The following is a 22,614-nucleotide window of genomic DNA, read 5'->3' on the forward strand; positions in this document are numbered from 1 at the left end:
GTGGTTGGTAAGGCCACCAGCACAGCTTTGTAATCCCCATATCGAGTTGAAGCACGAACTTTTGGAAACATTATATCGTTTAGCGCATTTCGAGCCAGATTAGGCTTTTAGAACTTCTGCAGCAGCACAGCGCGACAGATCTTGAAGCATTTTATTACTGCAAGTGTTCAAGCGTTTAGCATTAGTGTCCATAAGCAAGGCAACGGCGAGCATGCGTCAGTATCAGGAAGCATTTCATGAATTTTAATAAACTTCTTAAGCAGGGTCCTCAACATATTTTATTGCTTTGATCCAAAAGAAAATTATGCGTGAAACGAAATAAGGTAAGTCCATCGAACATATTCATCAGGAAAATATGTCATAATGTCGGGGACACTTCGTGTGTGTATGCGAAGGCGCGCTGGGGACGAAGGTTGCTGTGTAGCTGAGGGAGCGGCAGTTATTCATCGGGTCCTTTATGGCCACACTTGAGCGTTATTCTGAGCGTTATTCTGGAGTTCACGCCGCACACAATGCGTAATACATTTTTTATTACAGGCACTGAGTTGTTGCCATAGGTCTCTAGTGCCTGCATCGAAGGCAGAAAATCAAGCTTTCCCCATCGAGCTGCTTACGGCATGATATGAGGCAGCTCATTTCCGCTAAGCCATTTCTCCTCCTGCTCCACGGAGACAGCCTAAGACCTACACGTGCTATATCGTTGTGGCGCGCGCACGCCTTTAAAGCGACGAATAACTTCATTTCAAAAGCATTCGCTTCCGACGTAGTGCGTCTAATAAGTTGGCGCCGTTAGAGGCGAGTGACAGAGGAGGAGAGGCTTGTTTTTGCCGCACCGAGTATCTTCTCATTGTAATTAAATTTAACAATTTGGGAAGCAAACAAAAGTGGAGAGGCGATCGTTCGCTACGCGCACAAAACGACACGGCGCCCGGGGAGCGAGCTTCGGCGCAGCGCTACCGGTGCCGGCCGTGGGATGTCGCCGCTGCGGCAGGCGGCTCGTGGCGCCTGCTATTTACAGCCGAGGGCGAGGGCCGATGCAGTGAGAGGGAATGCGCAGCGTGTGACGTCGGCGAATTACGTCACGTGGCGGCCACCGCCGAGGGCCAATGGTGTGGCTCACCGGGGGCTTCGCGGTGGGCGCCCGCGGCGCCCTCTGCGCGGCTGCGGCGCTCCGGCGGCGGGGTGAGCCAAAAGCGTCGTGCGTGTACTCAGTCGAGGCCTGCGCAGAGGGCCATGTTCGCGTAGTGTACGGCCGAGCAAGGAGTCATTTACGTTTAGCGTCGAAGCAGCCCAACGCCGGCGAGTGCTGTCGTCTCCAGTCGTGCGCCCATCTGTGCGCGGCGTTGTCGTCTGCTCGGCCAAAGTGTGCCCGTGATTAGTAGTGTGTAGCAGCCCCCGCTCGGAAAGCGCTTCTCGCCGCCCCCGTGTGACCATGATCATGGAAAACGACAGTCAGCCGACCAACCCGGCCAGCCCCACGGAGGCGGCCCACGACCCCGGGTCCGTTTCCGCGATCGCGCGCCCAGCTCTGTCGCGGGTCTTACACGCCCCCTTTCTTGTCTTGCAGGAAGATGTTCATCGGGGGCCTGAGCTGGCAGACGGCGCCCGGTGAGTACTCCTTTCCTCTCAGCAGTTGCTCCCTGCCGCCGCTAGCCTGAACGGTGTTGGGCGCGAGCACTGAGGTTCTCCTTTGGGAAGAGCTTGCGCAAATGCCCAAATGGAAAACAACACCCAGTCGCTCTTGCTACAGCACGTAACGCGCCTCCAGCCTTCACTGTAAGTGGCACTGCGTGTCAACCACTTCCAAATGCTGTGCATACATTTACTCTAGTTCTTGGGCCGAGCACGTTGTCTGGCGGCGCAGCGAAAGCGCTGACTTGGCCGCATCGCATTCATCAGCTCGCGCGAGAGCTGTACGCTTTTGCCGCGAGTGACCGAACGGCCGTCCTTCCTTCTTAGCGTGCGGGCGCATCTCTCTCAAGTGGCTCCTGTACCGTCGACACGGTGCCACCTTTTCTTGCTGCACTTTGCCGCCGCTGAGGGATCGCGATTGCTGGTCGACAGTAAACTGCTTTGCGAAAATTGTGCTTTTAAGGACGGCTCTCCAGAGGCGCTATATTTTTGTGGCTTGCTGTCTCTTATTTCTCTCAGTTACTAAAACAGATCTCACTATGCGCGATAGAAAAGCGGCACGCGGCTGACCACGCGTGTGAAAACCAGTCCCCCTGAGGACGGTACGAAAGCTTCAAGTGCAATGCCAGGAATTGAGGCTGACTTTCGCGGACGTATTTAACACCACACCGACGACTGCATACGATGTCGCTTTAGTGAACATTCTTGCACCTTACTCACTGTCCCGTTTTCTTAAATGTCCGTGTTTACTAGCAAGATTTTGCCATCGGCAACTTTTAACTATTAATCTTGCTTTGATTTATTTCTACTCCAATCAGCACGAGATTAGATAAAACGGCGTAGCCTGACAAGCTATGACGTGAACAACGGCAAATTGCTTGCAATGCGTCCGAAGAAACCGTTGACAAACTCCCTGTTCTAAGCCAATATTTAAGGCCACGACATTGAAGGTAATCTAATAAGATCGAAAATGAGCGCATGAAAGCTACAAAAAAGAAAAAGAACGAAGGAGAAGAGGAAAGCAGGTCAATATGCTTTTTGTACAGCGTTCTCACGGAACACTTCGCGTGAAGATGACGCGACAGTCATCTCTTGTTCTTTTGTGGGACTGCAAAGTCAGCGGCACATTAAGTCACGAGCCATTTCTCCACTAACTTACTGTGAAGCTACAACGCGTCCAAACGCGCATTCTTGGCATTGCCAGCCGAATCACCTTGTTTTATACGGCAATATTATCAACATAAACAAAAGCAGTACCACTAACAAGAACATAATAAAAGTGCCGTCATTGCTTCTACTTCATGGGGCTAGCTGTGTTTACCGTTGCCAGCAAAGACGGACACTTGAACAAAGGGGATGCTCTTGCACATTGTGTCCAACACATAGAATGTCGTTCTCCCATTTCAAGAGGATTATCCATTGACGTCTGTTGCTGACTGGGGGACCACGTTCATTGGTGCGGCGCATCAGCCTTGAAGCTTACCGGACCTCACCAGTTCATCCCTTTCTTTCAGTAGAATATGCCTATGAAATGAAAACACTAAGCGTCACCTTTAGCGTGTGCCGACTGCTTCACCGCGCGGCTGTTGGTCAGGTTTACTGAATCGCTTAGCACAGCCAGCAGCAGAAAAGGAAATTTTGGTGAAATTAAAACATTGCGTTACTGAAGAGATATGAACTCAGCACCTGGTACCTTTTAACTGTTGTAATAACTGCGCGCGCACAATTTTGCCTGCAGTGACAGAAGCCCTAATCTCATAGTTTCAACTAACGTAGACACGCAACGAGGCTGCTCAAAATGACGAGAAACCTGCCTAGCCTGTGCGCTCAGTGCGAAAGCAGCATTAGACATTTTAGTTTAACGTGTTTAGCGTAATAGCGGGCTTAGCGGAAATGCGCATGCGCAGAGCACTAACGTACGCACGCTATTTCTAAAATTTAACGTTACCAGACAGCTTTAGTATAGTGTACGCTATACCATTGCGTACGCTAAAAAATAGCGGGTCGTTACTGCGCATGCGCAGAACGCTAAACGAAATACCGGGTATAGCGGGCGTACGCAACGCAAACGAGTTAGCGTTAGCGTTCTTGCGTGGTTTGCGGAGTTTGCGGGAAACATGGCGGCGGTCCCGGCTGCCCGCTACGAGTTAATTTGGTGTTGCTTTTGTAAAATGCACTACGTTCGTAGCAAATCACTGTGTCAACGACTTTCGCTTAGTCTCAGGCCGCTTCGACGACAGAGTATTATGGATAACCTCGTGGTGTTTTCGAGATCGCTTCTCGTTTCGAACGAGTCGAAGCCTAACGAAAGAAACATTCGAGATGTCAGCGCCACCTTTGGCTACAGGTGCGAAATAGCCGAAACAATGGCATATGGCCTCGGAGATCCGAAGATATCGCCGGCCAACTAATGTTGTAGAAAACGTGCGCTGCTTAGCGTACACTATGTTATAGCGTATAGCGTACGCTATAATTGCGTACGCTAAACTAAAACTGTCTGCCGTCTTTGCGTGGTTTACGTAGTTTAGGTAAAACATCGCGGCGGTCCGGGCCGTCCGCTTCGAACGGAATTTGGCGCTCGTTTTGCAGAATTGACTTAGTTCGTAGCAAAGGACTGTGTGAACGGCATTCGCTCAGCATCCGGGCGCTTCGACGACGGAGTATTGCGAATAACCTTGCGGAGTGTTCGAGATCGCTTCTCGGTTCGAACGCGCCAAAGCCTAAGGAACGTCCGAGATGGCAGCGCCACCTGTCGGTGAAGGTAGACGGCATGGGGCTGCTGAGATCGGAAGATCTCGGAGGCTATAGTAGACAGCTCGTGGGACTGTTCCGCCGCAGGTAGGCGGACATGGAAAGCGCAAATGCAGCGCGCTCCTAGCTGGCTTACATTGCGCTCGTATTTTCCGGACGCATGCACAGATAGAATCATTTAGAAGCACCATGCATGGGAAATTCAGAGCGTAACGTAATAGCGTCCCGCGCGTAAACTACGCTATCACGCTGTGATAAAAATGGCTTTCTGCAGAGTTTGTTGGCGGAACGGTAACGCTGTTTCCCTCAACCTCGCTATTACGCTAACGTTAAACTAAAACTGTCCATTAAGAGAACGTGTTGCTGGACTGGTTGGTCTATCACTGCGGGCTCCAACAAAGGCCTATCAATTGTGTCTGTCGTTCATCCTTGCACAAAATTTTCGATCGCGTAGAAAGCCTTGTTTCATTGAATGAATGAATGAATGAATGAATGAATGAATGAATGTGTGGTTTTTATTGGCGCAAGGGCCAGGTATGGCCAAAGAGCGCCATGCAAGTGTTAGTGATTTCGCAGTGGAGTGATGGGCTCTATGAAGTTGATGTGACGTGGCTGTAAAGGGGCCTAAAATATAGTCACTGTAAAGTGTGTAAAATGTACGTGTAATAAAATTATGGCGATGACAAATGACGTGTACTATGAGCATTAAAGTGCATTGCAAAATAATGATACGATATAAAAAATGCATAAGTTTCTAAAATTAACTAGAGCACCATGGCCTCGTTAGGGCCCTCGTGACACAAGGGCCTGGAGGCATGTGCTATATAAATCAACTATGACAGCGGCATCCTCTGGAAAGAGGATGCGCTACGAATTTCAGGTAGTGTAGATACGAAGGAGGCATCTGCGCAATATTTTATGTTCGAAGTACGAACTTGCGCGCCACGAAAAAAAAAAATAGACCATTGTTGAAGTCGTCGCCATTACAGGTCGCCGCAAATGACGTCCCAATGCAGAACGCTGGGATTGAACGCAGCTTCTCGGCACGATTATGTAGGCACTGACAATCTCGGAGAGAGTTTGTGATGAGAAGAGTTTTTGGAGAGCCGATTGCAGAGTCAGTGCGCTGAGCTTTGCGTCATGTCTCCAGGTGCACGTGCTCTTTGCACAGGTGAGCTGCGAGAAAGAAGTTTTGAGGGAGAGAGAAAGAAAGATTAAGCTAGAATAAAAAGCCCGTATAGCCTAACTCAAGAAAGCATGTAGAGCATAGCTGATTAACTAAACAAGGCTAGGCGACTATTTGTCAACGCCTCGTTTTAAAGGTGATGCCAATAAATCATCATCATCATCATCATCGTCGTCATTGGTACCATCTAAAGGCCGTTGATAGAAAAACTTGACAATTACCAGTCCTGCAGCTTTGTCAAGATGTGCTTCATTAGTATACATCACTGATTTATACCCAATTTAGCTGAACTTAAATGTTCTTCCAGCTTGACTTTAAAGTGTGCGCTTGTTAAGACCAGCACTTTGTCTGCCGCAACTCGAACGAAGATAGGCGCACACCTTCAAATCCAGACATTTTGCGAAGCATCGTACGGAAGTTGTTCTTGCCGCTAATTCTATGCATGCATGGAATATTGCTAGCGAGTGCCTCGCTAGAAATAATTTGCAGAAATTATTTGCAGAAATAATTTGCAGAAATTATTTTGTGCTTATGATATGCATTCGTTACCTGCCGTGGTGAATTAGCGGCTATGTTGTTGCGCTGCTAAGCAGGGCGGCGCGGGATTAAATCCCGGCGGCCGCATTTCGGACGGTGTGAAATGCAAGAACGCCCGTGTCCCGTGCGTCGAGGGCACGCGACATGTCCCCGGGGGGGGGGGGGGGGGCGAAATTAATCCCGAGTCCCCGACTACAGCCTGCCTCATAATCACATCGTTGTTTTGACTCGTCAAACCCCAGAATTCAATTCCCTAATCATCGGTCGCGTCGGTTGGGCCTTTTCTGTGGTAACTAACGAACGGTGACTTGAATGGATGAGGAAGTTTAAGATAACGAGAAAAAAGGGTTTGCCAAATGTTTACCCAATGCGCCCAAAATGATTCGTAAGCGACAGCGGCTCATTGGCGCCAGTCTGTCGTGGCAGCGAAGCCCAGCGACGGACGCAAAGTGCGGCCTTTGTTTGTCGACCACGAATGCGCGAGTGCTCGAAGAACCTGAAGCTCTCGTCGAAGGCCGCTTGCCTGTGAACTATGAGCTGCAGGGCGGAACCTGAGACAGTGTGTCCCTGGCTATACTGTTCCTACCTGCAACTTCTGCTGGCTTCTTCTGATTTAATCTGCAGTCGGCGTCAAATGTTTTCGAGGCCGGGTAAGGATTCCCGTGCACTCTGTTTCTGCAGCCAGTGTGGCACTATGCTGGACGCATATCTTAGTGCACACAGCAGATGTGAGTTGCACGCTTTGCACCTAGGTGGCGGAAATGCTTCGCTTTTCCGGAGACTTAATTAATTAATTAATTAATTGATTGATTATAAGTTAACATTTCACGTCACATCTACTATTAGCGACGGCAGCGCCTGTAATGCCTGTAGTTCAGACAGACAGACAGACAGACAGACAGTCAGTCAGACAGACAGACAGACAGACAGACAGACAGACAGACAGACAGACAGACAGATAGACAGATAGATAGATAGATAGATAGATAGATAGATAGATAGATAGATAGATAGATAGATAGATAGATAGATAGATAGATAGATAGGATGCCACAAACAACCAGGAAATAACTGGAAGCCTTTATTTATCATTATTGCAAAATGCCGTCGCCAAAAAATGAGAATAAGTAAATATAAATAAATCAGGAAAAATTGGCAGGACGCTTAACCTTCGTCTTTAGGACTGGAACGCGATAGCTTTCAAAGATCCTTGAGTGCTTGTCACACTTCCGGGCAACTGCAGCTTATGTAACTGTAATGTTTACCGGGAAACGCCAGCGGCAAACGCTTTTCACGAAGGCGAGCTTTCTGGTACGAACGACACGCGATGCGGCGGAAGTGGACGCCATCTGGAGGTTTTGCAAAAATACGGGAGCGTCGCTCCATAGCCTCCGAGATTAACGCGGGAGCGCGCGCATATCTTAGAGGCCATGGCCACCCAATGTATGGTATAAATGCTGGAAAAGGTGTTTGTGTGTGTTTCCGCGTAACGGAATTATGTTTTCTCGTGTACTCAAATTGCAATCCGACCCCATCCTGTCTGTAGAGTGTGTTCAGATTATACTTGACGATTTGTTCAGACGCATGTTAGTTTGAAAAATTCAATGAGTTCAGTAACACTTCAGCGCCACTCGGATGGCCTGCTTGTTTGGGGTTCGGAATAATGTTTTGCGATCATCACCATCTGCAGCAGCAGCCTATTTATGTCCACTGCAGGACGAAGGCCCCTCCCTGCGATCTCCAATTCCAACTAGCACCAGCAAATTTCCTAGTTTCGTCGTACCACCTAGTCTTCTGCCGTCCTCTACTGCGCTTCCCTTCTCTTGGTATCCATTCTGTCACCCTAATTCTCCAACGGTTATCTAATCTGCGCATTACATGACCTGCCCAGCGCCATATTTTTTCTGTATGTCTATTAGAATATCGTCTATACCCGTTTGCTGTCTCATCCAAACCGCTCTCTTTTTGTCTCTTAAAGGTATGCCTAGCATTCTTCGTTCCATCGCTCTTTGCGCGGTCCTTAACTTGTTCGCAAGCTTCTTTGTAAGTCTCCAAGTCTCTGCAGCATATGTCAGCACCGGTAAAGTGCACCAATGTTATACTTTCCTTGTCAATGATAACGGTAATCTCCTAGTCAGCAGCTCACGATGTCTGCCGTATGCGATCCAACACAATTTTATTCTTCTGTGAATTTCCTTCTCATGGTCAGGGTTCCCTGTGATTAGTTGACCTAGCTAAGCGTACTTCTTCACAGACCCTAGAAGCTGACTTGCGATCTTGAACTATTGTTCTCTTCAACCCCACTCTTACACTCTCCCTGTTAAGGTCCTCAATCATTTGTTGTAACTCGTCTGCAGTGTTGCTGAATAGAACAATGTCATCGGCAAACCGAAGGTTGCTGAGGTATTCGCCGTCGATCCTTTATGCTAAATCTTCCCAGTTTAATAGCTTGAATACTTCTTCCAAGCACGCAGTGAATAGCATTGGATATATTGTGTCTCCTTGTCTGACTCCTACTTGTGTAGAATTAAGCTGGCTGTGGAATCTCTGTAGATATTTTCCATGGTATTTACGTAAGCGGTCTGTACTCCTTGACTACGTAATGCCTCTATGACTGCTGGTATCTCTACTGAATCAAATCCTTTCTCGTAATCCATGAAAGCCGCGGGTTTCTCGATAACCTAATTAATGGCATGGATGTGATACATTGTAGAGCATCCTTTCCTGAAGCTAGCCTGTTCCGTTGGTTGAATGAAGTCCGGTGTTGTCCTTATTCTATTCGAGGTTATTTTGGTAAATGTCTTATATAATACTGGGAGTAAGCTAATGGGCCTATAATTTTTCAGTTCTTTAACGTCTCCCTCTTGTGGATTAGTATAATGTTTGCATTCTTCCAGTTTTCTGGGACCCTTGAAGTAAATAGACACATCGTATAGAGAGCCGACAGTTTGTGTAGCGTTATGTCTCCTTCATCTTTGATTAAATGAACTGTTATTCCATCCTCTGCTGCCGCTTTTCCCCGTTTCATGCCTTGCAAGGCCCTTCTGACCTCATATCTAGTTATAGGAGGAGCTTCTGTATCATCATCATCAGCCTGGTTACGCCTACTGCAGAGCGAAGGTCTCTCCCATATTTCTCCAACTACACCGGTCATGTACTAATTGTGGCCATGTTGTCCCTGGAAACTTCTTAATCTCATCCGCCCACCTATCTTTCTGCCGCCCCCTGCTACGCTTCCCTTCCCTTCGAATCCACTCCGTAGCCCTTAATGACCATCGGTTATCTTCCCTCCGCATTACATGTCTTGCCCATGCCCATTTCTTTTTCTTGATTTCAACTAAGTTGTCCTTAACTCGCGTTTGTTCCCTCACCCAATCTGTTCTTTTCTTATCCCTTAACGTTACACCCATCATTCTTCTTTCCATAACTCGTTGCGTCGTCCTCAATTTGAGTAGAACACTTTTCGTAAGCCTCCAGGTTTCTGCCCCGTTGGTGAGTACTGGTAAGACACAGCTATTATACACTTTTCTCTTGAGGGATAATGGCAACCTGCTGTTCATGATCTGCGAATGCCTGCCAAACGCACCCGAGCCCATTCTTATTCTTCTGATTCGGATCCGCCGTCACTACCTGCCCTAAGTAGATGTATTCCCTTACCACTTCCAGTGCCTCGCTACCTATTGTAAATTGCTGTTCTCTTCCGACACTGTTAAACATCACTTTCGTTATCTGCAGATTAATTTTTAGACCCACTCTTCTGCTCTGCCTCTCCAGGTCAGTGAGCATGCATTGCAGTTGGTCCCCTGAGTTACTAAACAAGGCAATATCGTCAGCAAATCACAAGTTACTAAGGCATTCTCCATTAACTCTTATTCCCAACTCTTCCCAATCCAGGTCCCTGAATACCTCCTGTAAACACGCTGTGAATAGCATTGGAGAGATCGTATCTCCCTGCCTGACGCCTTTCTTTATTGGTATTTTGTTTCTTTCTTTATGGAGGACTATGGTGGCTGTGGAACCGCTATAGATATCTTTCAGTATTTTTACATACGGCTCGTCTACACCCTGATTCCGTAATGCCTCCATGACTGCTGAGGTTTCGACAGAATCAAATGCTTTCTCGTAATCAATGAGAGCTACATATAAGGGTTGGTTATGTACTGCACATTTCTCTATCACCTGTTTGATAGTGTGAACATGATCTATTGTTGAGTAGCCTTTATGGAATCCTTCTTGGTCCTTTGGTTGACATAAGTGTAAGGTGTTCCTGATTCTATTTGCGATTACCTTAGTAAATACTTTGTAGTTTCTAGTACTTACTTACTTAGTAAGTACTTTGTAGTTTCTGTATACTGTTCATTATTGTTTCGAAGAGAGTACTCCTGAGTCCTCTGGGTACTGTACAGGTCAGTATAGATTTCTTTGCGATACAAGGCCCTTAACGTTATTACGCCCGCACAACGGAAAGCACGAGTGCATGCACAATTCACTCGCTGTAGAGGATGGCGTCGCCCCCTTGCCTCCAAGGTCTGGCAGCACGTGAGAAATGTTCGTGACATAATCGAGCACACTAAAGCTTTTCACGCACTCTGCGATGATCCGCCTCTCGACGTCGATGGCTTTGAAGCGCCAGGGCAAATGCGAAATGCGGCAAATGCGCCAGAAATGCGATCTGATTGTGAAGCACGCTAAGTTATAGACTCCGGAGTAGTTTCGGTCACAAGTGGCTCTCTAACATAAAAAAAAGCAAAAAGCAAAACATATAGTGGAGGGCAAAATGGCACGTTTAAGGGGTGCCTTAAAAACCGCAACAAACAACAAGCACAGTATGGCCAAATAAACTACAATGCCATCCGGTGAGACGCACAACCCGTGCAGCGGACTCCTCCCTCAAGCGCGGACGCGTCCTCATCTCGTTCGCCAACAGCGCACGATGAACATTCGGCGCGGCCAGTTTTGCGCAGTGACTGTGGCAGTGCGAATCGTACATACTTGCGACCGTGTGTTGAGAGTGCGGAAGGCACTAAACGAAATCCTGTTCCCGCCGCGCAAAGATCGCCCCTTCGCCTGGCGTCGGTGTTGAAGAGCGAGCGCCCATCTGAGAGTCGCGGCCAGTGCGAGCGCGTCGATGGGAACCAACGCGAGCAGATCCGCTCTTCTCGGCGACGCCACGCAGCGCCGGTGCAGCGTCGCGCAGGCAGGCCGCGCCCGTCCGAGAACGCCGTGGATGTGGCACGCGGTGTTCTGGCATGATTTGCTCGCGCATTCAAATCCTGGCTTGAAGTGGAAACGAGCTGTTATACATTCATAATCACACGCACAAAAAAAAAACACACGGCCCGATGTAGAAGTCGTCGTCTCAGCGCTCGTCCTGTGTCCTTTCACTCCGTCGTCGGCTTGTTCACGCTGTTACCAGCGTTGCAATATGAGTGAGTGAGTGACGAAACTTTGTTCTGAACGCCTGCAGAACGGTTAGCCTTCCCCTGTTAGGGAGGCGTTACCGTGACTTTGTTCTGAACGCCTGCAGAACGGTTAGCCTTCCCCTGTTAGGGAGGCGTTACCGTGACTTTGTTCTGAACGCCTGCAGAACGGTTAGCCTTCCCCTGTTAGGGAGGCGTTACCGTGACGCGGCCATGACGTCTTCGCGGCGTGTGGCGCCTCTACTTCGGCCGCGGCCGCACTATTCCCTTTGGTCTACCGCGCCTGCCCCTCCTTGTAACCAACGTAACATATTCATATAAAATGTAAAATGATATAACATGTGTCCTCTCTGAATGATCTAATGGATTCGGTTTACAGAACCGCGGTATCTGTTCCTCATGCAGAGCTATGGATTTGTAAACTTCCAGCTTCTTTTTCAAACGGTCGAATATTTGAAAATCTTTTTAACAGAATTCAAGCGCTAAACCGAATTTCCGCTTCCAACAGTCACTAGAATTTAAGTTTCTCTCTCAAATGAAGAAATTTCATTAAAATCGGTCGGGGGTCATCTCAGAAAAGCGTTTTTGCGCTTTACATGTATTTGAATAGGCCGCGTCAGAGTTGGGCCCGAGCTAAAGCTTCCTCTTAAGGTGTATCTGTTAACGCAGATCTGTACTGCGAATTCCACCATAAAGCCCTGGCGCTCTTTGCGTGATATTTCAGCTGCCTGAACAACTGCAATGCGAGGGCGATGACATCTGTCGTATCTATGACGCAGCATCGGAATATTCACTCGGCTGAGAGAAAGGGGGAAGACGACGGGTAGAATCAACGGATTCCTGGACTGGGCACGTTCCACCAGCCGGCTGTTTTCTTTCTTTCTTTTTTATTTAATTTGCTCCTCCCTATTTCACGCTGCACTTGTAAACCGACGGCACGCACTGTGTATATCTTGTCACGTGTTTCGGCGTTGTTGCCTTTGCGATCGTCATGAGCTGTGGGCGCGCAGCTGACGTCACACTATCGCCCGTTGTCATGCATCGGTTTAGAAACGTTCACAGCACGTGCACCTTGCTATTGCAGGCGCCTCGCTTCCTGTGGTCCTCACCCTTTCTTGTGCTCGCACATTATTGTTGCGCGGCAAAGCTGTTTACGTCGCTGGCTATTGAAATGCTTACCACGTTGATTGCGTCTTTCAGGACCGTACCATCTTCAGTGAACAATTCAGGCGGCTGTAGCTGCCGTTCAGATTCACACAACGCCAGGAGGGGCCCCTGTATCGAAGCGGCGGCGCAGCGTCGTCTCACTTACGACGTAAATGCCATGGTGCGGTGTCCTACTCGCGTGTCGCACCCAGCAAGAGAAGCGCGCGCCAGCGTCATTGTGAGAGTCGAGGGAGAGCACTTGTGCGAGCTCGCTTTCAGCGTGCGCTGCGACGTCGGAGGCGGTGGGCGTCAATGCGGCGTCGAGCAGGTTTCCCCTGACTGTGATTGATTGTGCGGCGGCATTCCTCGGCTTAAACCGATCTGTGCTGCCGTACACGCGTCTGTTGCCGAACGGAGCCGAGTCGTCGCTGCAGTGATGACCCGTGTCGGTAGCAGAGCAGACGCTCCTTCGTTGGCGCGCGCTTTTCGAGGAATGTCCTCTGAACATGACTTGTCGCCTGCTGAATGGCGGTTTAGCCTCTGTCAACGCAACGTGAAATTCGCTCTGTTTCTCTTGCACCGACGCGAGAGACACTGCGGCATCCGCTTCGTCCTATCGTCAACGCATTACGTCGATGACCTAGAGTCAACTAGCTGGACGCGTGTCTTTCCTTTGAGCTGCCACTTCCCGTAGCTTACAGACAATCAACGCGAACTGGATCAGTCGAGAGTGCGGGGAGCTTCGTGGCATGCGGAACCGTACGTGCTGTGTACTGCGAGAAAGCCTGCCTTTCTTGTCGGCGGGCAGCGATGTTCGCGGACCGAATTAGATTAGCGGCACCGTCGTCGAAGGGCGCTCGTGCCTCGCTCGGCAGGCGCGCGAGAGGTTCGCCCGGTGTCAAGGCTTCGCGTGGCAAACACTTTGTCGGTGGCGTGTCGCGCGCCTGCATGGTCGACCGCGTAGCGCGCGGATTTCGTCGCCAGAAGCTCGCCCTTCTCGGTTCTTTTCTCAGCCTAACAGTTTCGACACGTTCTAATGACACGCGCAGGTGTCACCAGAAAGAAACACCAAGATCACACCCGCAGGCTTTCTTGGATTTGCATTGGTCGTGGCTTGAGTGTGGTGGCGTTGTTTTTCGCACACACAGTCCTGCAACGAAAATACACGCGATAATAAAGACAGAGGGACCGGTTCGCTGTTCATCTGCAGTGTGGTGATGGCGCCGCGTGCACCGCGGTTGACGACACGCTCGCCGCCGCGGTGCTATTCCGGCCAGTTTCTGCGTAATGGCATGTGCACCGCATTGTCGAATTCGCCATCTGCTCAGTTCTTATTGGTCCACAGGGCTGATGCGGCCGCTCTGATTTTCTTTTTTTTTACTCATACTGTTGGCATAGAGAAAGGAATACAACAAGAGCGGACACTCCCATAGAGCCCAGCGGCCGAATTGACTGCAGCGCTCCAAGCCGTGGATGTTAAAACCTGAAGCACACTTCCGGTTTCGGTTTAGTGCGCGCGCGTTTTGAATTCTAGCTGGTGCCCGTCACGCCGGCTCCGTTTTTTTTGTTTTTTGCTTTTGCAGCAAATATTTATTTACATATTTTTCATTTAATAAATATTTATTTGCAAATTATTTTATTAAGTAAAATTGATTGCGAACGATCTTCACAAGCCTCCATTGAATATGTGACACGTGCAATTTCATAAAGACGCAAGACATCTTGTGAAATGTGGAAAAATTATCGTTTATTTTATTCTTTGTAAATGCTCGTCGCGGGCTTTTGTGCATTCGTCCAGCGTTGTGGCACCAGGTAAGCAGCAGTAGTTTCCGCAGGAAGCTCCACCAGACGATGTGAGCTGAAAAAATCACAAGCGTTATTTTGGTATTAACATCTAAGAATAATGCCTGTAGAGACGAAGCGTGCGAAAGTGGTGAGTGAGCGGCATTACGAACAAAAGCAGTTCGTATTTACACACACGGAGTAGAAAATACCCGACTCATCCCAAGCAATACCGTACATACCACAAACACATTCTAATTCCAAGCATTCCCCTCTTCTCAATACTTATTTCCTGCACTTTAATAGCACGAATGCGCGGGCAACGGCGCGTTTCGCGAACTTGGCTACAACCGACGCGATAGTACGCTACGAATACACAGAGGTGGCCACAACACAGGCTCCCAACCAGAGCATGCTGGACGCTCGCAGAATTCCTTCTACTCGCACTCAAGACAAAATGCGTGGGTGCCGTTCAGAAGACAGAATTTTCGAGTTACTAGTTCCTGGCGTTTGAGCTCCTTGGCTTATCTCTTGCGCGTTCTGCAGGCGCAAGCAACACATTCCCGTGTTATCACTCTTGACGATTGCTCGTCGCGTTTTCGACAAGCGTGGGTACCGAAAGAAGGCTTAAATGGTTGCGGGGACATAATAATTGCCACAAACGTGTCGCAGTAAGATTCAGTATACGCGCCAAACTAACTTTGTCACCACGGCCGAGCTGCTTTTCGCTGCGTCACAACAGGCGCGGCGAGCGGGCCTCATAACATAAAAGTATCGAAAATAATTTTCAACAATGTTGGGCGTCAGAGAAAGAAAAGCGCCATGAACTTGTCAGTGCATTAAAGCGCGAAACCGCGCATCACGGCCGAGCTGATTTTTGCTAACCGAGTCACAGCGCCAGGCGCGCCCACTGCGCTCGAAAGGTAGCCCAAAAAGCTATGAAATTAGTTTCAATAATGTTGGCAGTCAGAGAAAGCGCCAAAACTTGTCACAGTAAAATTCAGTACACGCGAAACTGCGTCACAGCACCCTGTGCGACTAGCGTGCCCAAAAACTACCGAAATTAGTTAAAACAATATTGGGGCTTATAGGAAGCGTCGCAAACATCTCCCAGTGCGATTCTTGAATTCAAATTAACTGCTCCACTACGGCCACGCTGTTTTTCGTTAACTGCGTCACAAGTCTAGCCTAGTTGCCGGGCAGTAAGCCTAATTGCTTGAAGTGCGTCGCAGACTGTCGAACAATGTTTCTCACCTTGCCGTAGTCCAATAGTGCAGTGCTGCCTTGTCGAAGTTCCGAATGAACGCAATAATTCGCCGGGAGGCCACCAAACCAGGCTAAATACCAAAATAGAAAAACAGGCAGACGGGCGCCCGAACAGTCTAACGCTCAGATGCGCGGCCGCTCTCTCGCTTCGGCGGCGTGTCTGACGAATGACGCAAACATCTGGCTCGTCATTCGCCGGTTCGCCTGTCGCTAGACAACGAAAGTAAGCCGCAAAGTTTAACTTAATTTATACGCAGATATTTTTAATTTTTCCGGGAAAGAATTTTAAAAAATAAAACAATTTCTGTTAATCTCATTTCACATTCTTCTTTTTCTCGATGCTCGCGGCTCCAATTCGTCGATGTTAAAAGTATAGCGTGACGTGTTTCCTGTTTCCAATTTTCGCCGAGTGTCCGCTCTTGTTCAATCCCTTTCTCTATGCTGTTGGCCTGTCGGCCGTTACAGGGTGGGTCAAAAGCAGCACTTGAACAATTAGTACAATACATGGTATTCCTATAATACATATATCACGAAAATAAAAACAAGTCAATAGCAGTTTTTCCGCAGTTAGTACTGTACATGAATAAGGCAGTACATGAATAGTGTTTGAATAGGCGAACAAAAAAGATACATAAGCGACACATAAGCGAAATATTCTACTCATGTATTAGCTCAAATAGCAGCCGTTTCGACAATGTGACCGAATGTGAGTGTCCAGAATATCGTCCGGCCGGTCCCTGGAATGATCACCAGCGTTGAGAATATTCCGTACGCGCGTATCGTGGCATAGCGAGACGTTAGCAAGCGCTCGTGACGGGGTTGTTCCAGCCGCGGCGTTTGTCCTCCGTGATGACGGCACGTGCCCAGCGCCAAAAGGTGGGCCACAAAGGAAGGTGGCACTAGCGGGGGCCACACGCGGCTGGCCCGCATATAGTTTTCTTCGTTTCTTTGGGCTTGGTTGCGTCTGACTGCGAAGTGTTCCGACCAGGGCTGGTTGGTGTAGCATGACCGCGTATGGTTGCGCTGCAAGGGTGCCACGCACAGGAACACTAAAAAACAAGACACGAACTTGGGCCTTGCGCTCTACAACGACTGTTCATTCGTTCGCTGCAGCGCTCGTCATACGATAACAAAACGACCAGCTTAACAGATGCACATAAAATGTGTGCTTTTCTTCTGATGGAACGTTGGCATGCATCAAACCGTATCAGAAGGCACTGATGACACACGTGACTGAACGACGCCTCTTGCTTTCCGTGTTGCCGTGCGTGCAGCGCCATTCACCATGCAGTTTGTCCTTCGAGGCGATCTTGCTGCAGTGGCCGGTGGGCTGTCATTTCTCTCCTGCCGGACTCTGAGAAGCTTTAGAATTGAGTGTGCACCGGCCATCTGTTAGCGTGAACGCGTCTAGATGAACCGACGTGATCGAACCCACGGATCGGACCACCTCGATGACGTGGCAGGCCAAACGTGTACTCGGCGAACAGCGTTCTTTTCATATCCCGTGGATGACATAGGATTCGCTCTTGTTCACGAAACATGAGATAAGGCAGAGATAAGGCCGCCGAGATAACACCGGAGCAGGCTGCCTCCTCTCAAAGCTCCGAGGTCTTGCAGTAATACCGGAAACAGTAATGGTAATATGCATAGGTACTGCAAATCGAGTAAAAAAATGCAGGAGATACAACGCGTTGGAATCTATATACAGCGAAGCTTTGTGCGAGAGCATAGGGAGTCATACATGAGTTTGTGCTTGTTGAATGTGTGCACAGAGTGACACCGAAGGCTTTATTCAGGCATCGTAGACAGGCTGATGCAATGTCGCCGCCGCGGAGGCGAGCGCCACCTCTTGGTGGTGCAAGGAATTCAGCGCTGAACGCGGCGCGTGTCCTCCGCTGTGATTGGTTGTCGCCTAGAGAACAGCCACGTCGCAGCACCCACGTTCAGAGGTTCAGAGGTTTAAAAAAAAAAATGGAGGCAGCGGTCGTTGCGTGCGGTACCCGCAGAGTACGCAGTAGTTCGTTTCGATTGTAGCGCACGGTTAAATTGCTAAGCGGACCGCTAGAGCGCATCTGAATTACAGAGTGACTGCAGTGTTTTGTTTTCGGGCGGCTGATTGATACGGCTACCGGCTTGACGACCACAAATGAAGCGACGCGATGACAGCGAGGCCGAACAGCGATTGCGTCAATAAGAGTGGCGATAAAAATGCTTGCAGATAAAGGGAGCCTGCGCCGTGCATTAATGGTGAGATTGGTCCCGGTGTGTTTATTCCCGCGGCGTTGTTCCGGCGTTGGCGTTTACTCTTCCTGTTTTGCTTGCCGGAAATAGCAGCGCCGTCCCGAACTGGTCGCACACGCCGGCAGCAAGGTCGGCCGGCACGCGGATGAAGCCGGCCGCGTTTCGGGATTGGCAGTTGTCCGCCGCGGGCCGAAAGGAAATTGAGAGCACCCGCTGGTTGTCTTGTAAAACGAGGGCTGCAAATGGAGTCCCACGGCGCCCCAAACGCTGCAGCGCACTGAAATGCCGAGGGCGCTGCGACAGCACGCAGCGGCTTTATCCTTTCTTTTTTGGTCTCGCTTGATTCTGGCGTTCCTGCGTCGTCGCTTCATCAAGCGCTGCTTATGAATTTGCGCGCATACCGCGAGGCCTTCGCACCTTCGCATTGTATGTGGGCTTTGTTTCTGCCCGGGGATGACTTCTCTGAGGCTAGCTGCCCGAATCGCCCGCAAATACTACGCACAACTAGGTCTATTTGTGTTCGGTTTTTAATACAAAAGCAATTATTTGTCCCATGAGGCTGAACGTCCCGCGTGATCTAGTGATGATACCAAAAATGGCCGACGGCGCGAAGAGTAAACCACGTGAAAAGATGGCCATATTGACATTACATTCCTCACGGGAAGGTTCTTGTAAACTCAGTACATGAGCGCCTTTGCAAAGGGAAATTTGATAAATTTTGGCCTGGGCGGTAATCGAACCTCCGGGGCAAGCACGCTTCCTCGACGCCGGAGCGGCTCCGTGGTTCTGGCCGTGCGTCGTTGGGCACGTGATGGCGCAGCCGATGGGGAGGAGGTGATGCCATCAGCATCTTCTATGACCTCAGTACTAATACAGAAAATACTAGTAAATGGTATAACAACGTTAATTGGTGGTCATTGTGGTCAATTCTTGTGAATTAAGGGGAAGTAAAGCCTATTAAAGTTAGAGCAAGTTAGCCTTAGACTGAAGTGAATGAAGGTGAATTAAAGTAGGTTAAAGTTGGCACAGATTAGATCAAGGCCGATTAAGGTAGAGTTGCCAAGTTAGAATAAAGTGGACTAAAGTGAATTAAGGTGAAGTAAAGGGAATTAGTGTGGATTTGAATTCTTTCCCTTTTGAATCGCGGGAAAATACTTAAGTGATGGTCAATATTTTTTTAAAGACAATTTTTTTCTTAGCGAGTTACCACCACTTCTTCCGTGTCGCGTATGTATCTGGCCTCTAACCGCGGGCTGATACCGACGATAGCACAGTCTAAAAATGTGGGCTGCTATGCGCTACTGAGGATATGTGCCCCTGGCACCACTGATCGCCATGATGTCGTGAACATATTGGTATGTGTGTATATCTATACGCTTTCTTTAATAAATAAACATAAGTGAAATTGTCCGACGGCAGGATTCGAACCGAAGACCTCCGTCACAGCAGCCCAATGCTCTAACCATTAGCCTACGAGCAGTGAACAGCGCTAAACAACAGGACAAGTAGAGGGACACGGACTACAGCGCTGGCTAACAACCAAGTGCCCTTATTCTTTCAGTCAGCATATATGTACTCCGCCGCTATACGCTGACTGAAAGAATAAAGACACTTGGTTGTTAGGCAGCGCTGTAGTCCGTGTACCTCTCCTTGTCCTGTTGTTTAGCGCTGTTTACTCCTCGTAATCATGAACCAACCAGCCCAAATGCGTACTCTTCTGCATTAGCCTACGCGCGCATGGCCCGCGTTCATGCTAGCGCGCTGAGACACCTGGCACGTTCCCTTGTTGCCATAGCATTTATGTGGACACTCCGGACGCATTTCTGCCGCCGCCGCGCGCTGTACCGTCGAACGCGCCTCAATAGAGAGGTTTAGCTTGTCCGGTATTCGGGTAAACGCAGGCGGATGGGGCGTTGGAGCGGAGGCGTAAACCACAGCGGCCTGCATGGTGCAGCCACCTGGTGGTGCAGAGCTCAAACAGACCAAGAACAGCTAATATTGCCTTAATCAAGTGTATTCTACTTTACTGCTAGTGTAAATTTTCGGCAATGGCGTAATCGTGTAGCTGCCCAAAAATTTACACCGACAGCAAAAATACAATTGCTTACTGGAATATTAGCTGGTGCTGTCTGTTTGAGCTCTGCGCCACCAGGTGGCTGCACCATGCAAGCACCTCCTGTTTACACCTCCGCCCCGACGTCCCGTCCGCTTGCGTTTACCCGAATACCGGACAAGCTAAACCTCTGGCACATTCACACCGAAAGCGGAGCGTCTAAGCGGACAAGCGTATTTTCAAAACGGCGAGCGTCCGCGCCTGCTCAGACCGGCCGCGTTGTCTGGCTATCCGCGCCGCCGGGAAGGCGGGGCATCTCGCAATTTCTTTAGCAATTTCAGGGACGTGCCGCCATCTCGCGGCACTTTGGGTTAGTGCGCGCACTTTCGATATCTTTTTTCTTCATGGGTTGGCGCGCTCCCGTCCGCTATCTACTTCTGCAAAATGATGAGCTCAGACGAAGACGACGAGATCGTTTGCATTTTACTCGCCACTTGTCTAGTCGATTTTCAAGATTTGTTACAGCGCAACACAAGACAAGGACAAAAGAAGGTATAAAGCGACGACACGGCGCCGTGTCGTCGTTTTATACCTTCTTTTGTCCTTGTTTTGTGTTGCGCTGTAACAAACCTTACTATGAATCCCAACCAACTAGCCCAACTTGCCGTTTTGACGCTTTTGAATAACAGATGCGAAAAGTCCAGAGAAAGACATCCGTTTACATTCCTTCACCAGCGCTTCCGCAGTGTCTGGTTCTGATTGGCTGCGGCCGAAGCGGCCAACTTATCCGCGCGGAAAAAATCGGTCCGGCCGCTTGGCCGGATCCGCTTGTCCGCTCCGCCTTCGGTGTGAACGTGCCTTTACTTGCGTGGCGCGAGCGAGGGAGGCGGACCCAAAGCGCACCCTCTCCTACCGCACGCGAGGCACGGGGGGGTGAGGCGAGGGGGGGGGGACGTTCTTCTCCGGCGGCTGCTGCTTGCGGTGCAGCCGTGCGGGCGCCGTATCTTGAAAGCTATCTGCGACGTGGCCAAAGTGCGCGCCCACGCGGGCCTCGTGTTGTTAGCAATCTCCGATGTTTGCAGGGCGCACGTAGTGCCGACTTATGCCCCAACCACTGGCACGCGCTGGAAAGCTTCGGCGCGCGCCGAAGGGTCAAATGCGTCAAAGCGTCGGTCGGAAACGCGCTGAAGCGGAACGTCGCGCAGCGATTATGTCTTCAGCCGGTGCTTGAAGTTTGCCGACGCGCGGCGAAGCTGCGCCGGCGTGCACCAATCAGAGGCTGCGACGAGTCGCAGGCGTCAACCAATCGGAGGCTGCGGAGACTCCGGCTACTAGGCCTGACATGGCCGCCCGTACCTGCCCGTACGAAGGCGACGGCACCAACGATCGTCCGAGTTCCTTGGGCGTACGACGCGCGCGACAGTGTTCCTGAAAAACAGTGTTGTAATAGTAGGCCGACAACGACACGACCGACGACCGTGGGTTGTGGCAGTGCGACGTGGATCCGAAGCGACTTCGAACGACGCCGACTAATCCAACCTGCCCACTGGGTTCCGCCGGGCTCGGTACGATCGTCTGCTAAAACAGCCAACCGAATCACGATTGCCGCAACGTCTGTGCTTGTCGTATGTGCATTTTGTTGTGCTCAAAACGAATGGAAACACGTCTACGAGCTCCGAAGTCTGGATAATCAACACTCGCCTATCGCCGATGTTGTTTACGTTACGCGTAGGCCTAGCGCGTCCATCGAGTTCGTAACTGGCGAGTGAACGAACTCACCTGAGAAACTCTGTCGAAGGAAATGAATTTTCAGGTCCGTTTAGTGCTGCAGTGATTAAAAATATGGCACTCTTGACTTCGTGTGACCTGTGATGTGGTGAATGAACCGTGTGGAAGTTGGGTTGGTCAACCGCGGCGTGTTTCGTGTGGTGTCGGTTGACTCAAGTTTAACGGGCAAGCTCTGCGCTGTTTCCAGTGTTTCCAGATAACTTCCGCCGAACTATTGGAAGTACTTACATAATCAGCCGTGCCGCCTGTTTCAGCTGACACTGCGCTCTTCTATTCGGCATGTGAATCCAGTTCAGTACAAGTTCACTGTACTCATTCACTAACTTCTTTCTAGTGCGTCCGTCTTTTGGGCTAGTTGGGCATAAATCGCTCGTGTAGCAATCAAGAACACTGACGCACTGAAGCATACGTGACAACACAGTCATGTTTGATTGAGTCAGTGTGTCGTTATAGTTGAGCACTGCAAAAAGAAATTATCTGTTTGCAACATGTGCCCTGTGTGCAGTGCATAGCAGGACCTGCATCATGCAAGACCTATGCATGTAGCAGCGTATATCACGATTGCTTCGATGCCCGCTTCAGAAGCAGCAAGTACTGAGTCAATGAAACTGTAATTGATTTTTTATCTCACTTTTTGCTTATGGAAAGTGTAGATGGTGTGAGTGCATTGTGGGGAAGGTGAAAAGGTGTCATCAGTGTTTTGTGTAGTCAGTATGCTTAAACTGCTGGAATCCCTTCAGCCTCTACTAAAATGTTTCTTGCTGCGATACTATAGATTGTAGTCAGGACAAAGATCTACTCAAAACCAAGTT

General features: G+C 49.6%; 1 protein-coding gene across 5 annotated transcripts in view; it reads left to right on the forward strand.

The window, feature by feature from the left end:
- Positions 1-1,170: 1,170 nt before the first annotated feature.
- The window catches only part of LOC135903397 (RNA-binding protein Musashi homolog Rbp6-like), a 1,054,134-nt gene continuing 1,032,690 nt past the window's right edge, over positions 1,171-22,614 (forward strand). For all 5 annotated transcript variants that reach the window (XM_070534623.1, XM_065433710.1, XM_070534624.1 and 2 more), the window contains exons 1-2: positions 1,171-1,500; positions 1,568-1,608. In XM_070534623.1, the coding sequence (XP_070390724.1) occupies positions 1,433-1,500; positions 1,568-1,608 (109 nt within the window). In that variant the 5' untranslated portion in view covers positions 1,171-1,432. The remainder of the gene's footprint in view (positions 1,501-1,567; positions 1,609-22,614) is intronic.

Source organism: Dermacentor albipictus, chromosome 2 (assembly GCF_038994185.2).
Source record: "Dermacentor albipictus isolate Rhodes 1998 colony chromosome 2, USDA_Dalb.pri_finalv2, whole genome shotgun sequence".
NCBI classification, from domain to species: Eukaryota; Metazoa; Arthropoda; class Arachnida; order Ixodida; family Ixodidae; genus Dermacentor; species Dermacentor albipictus.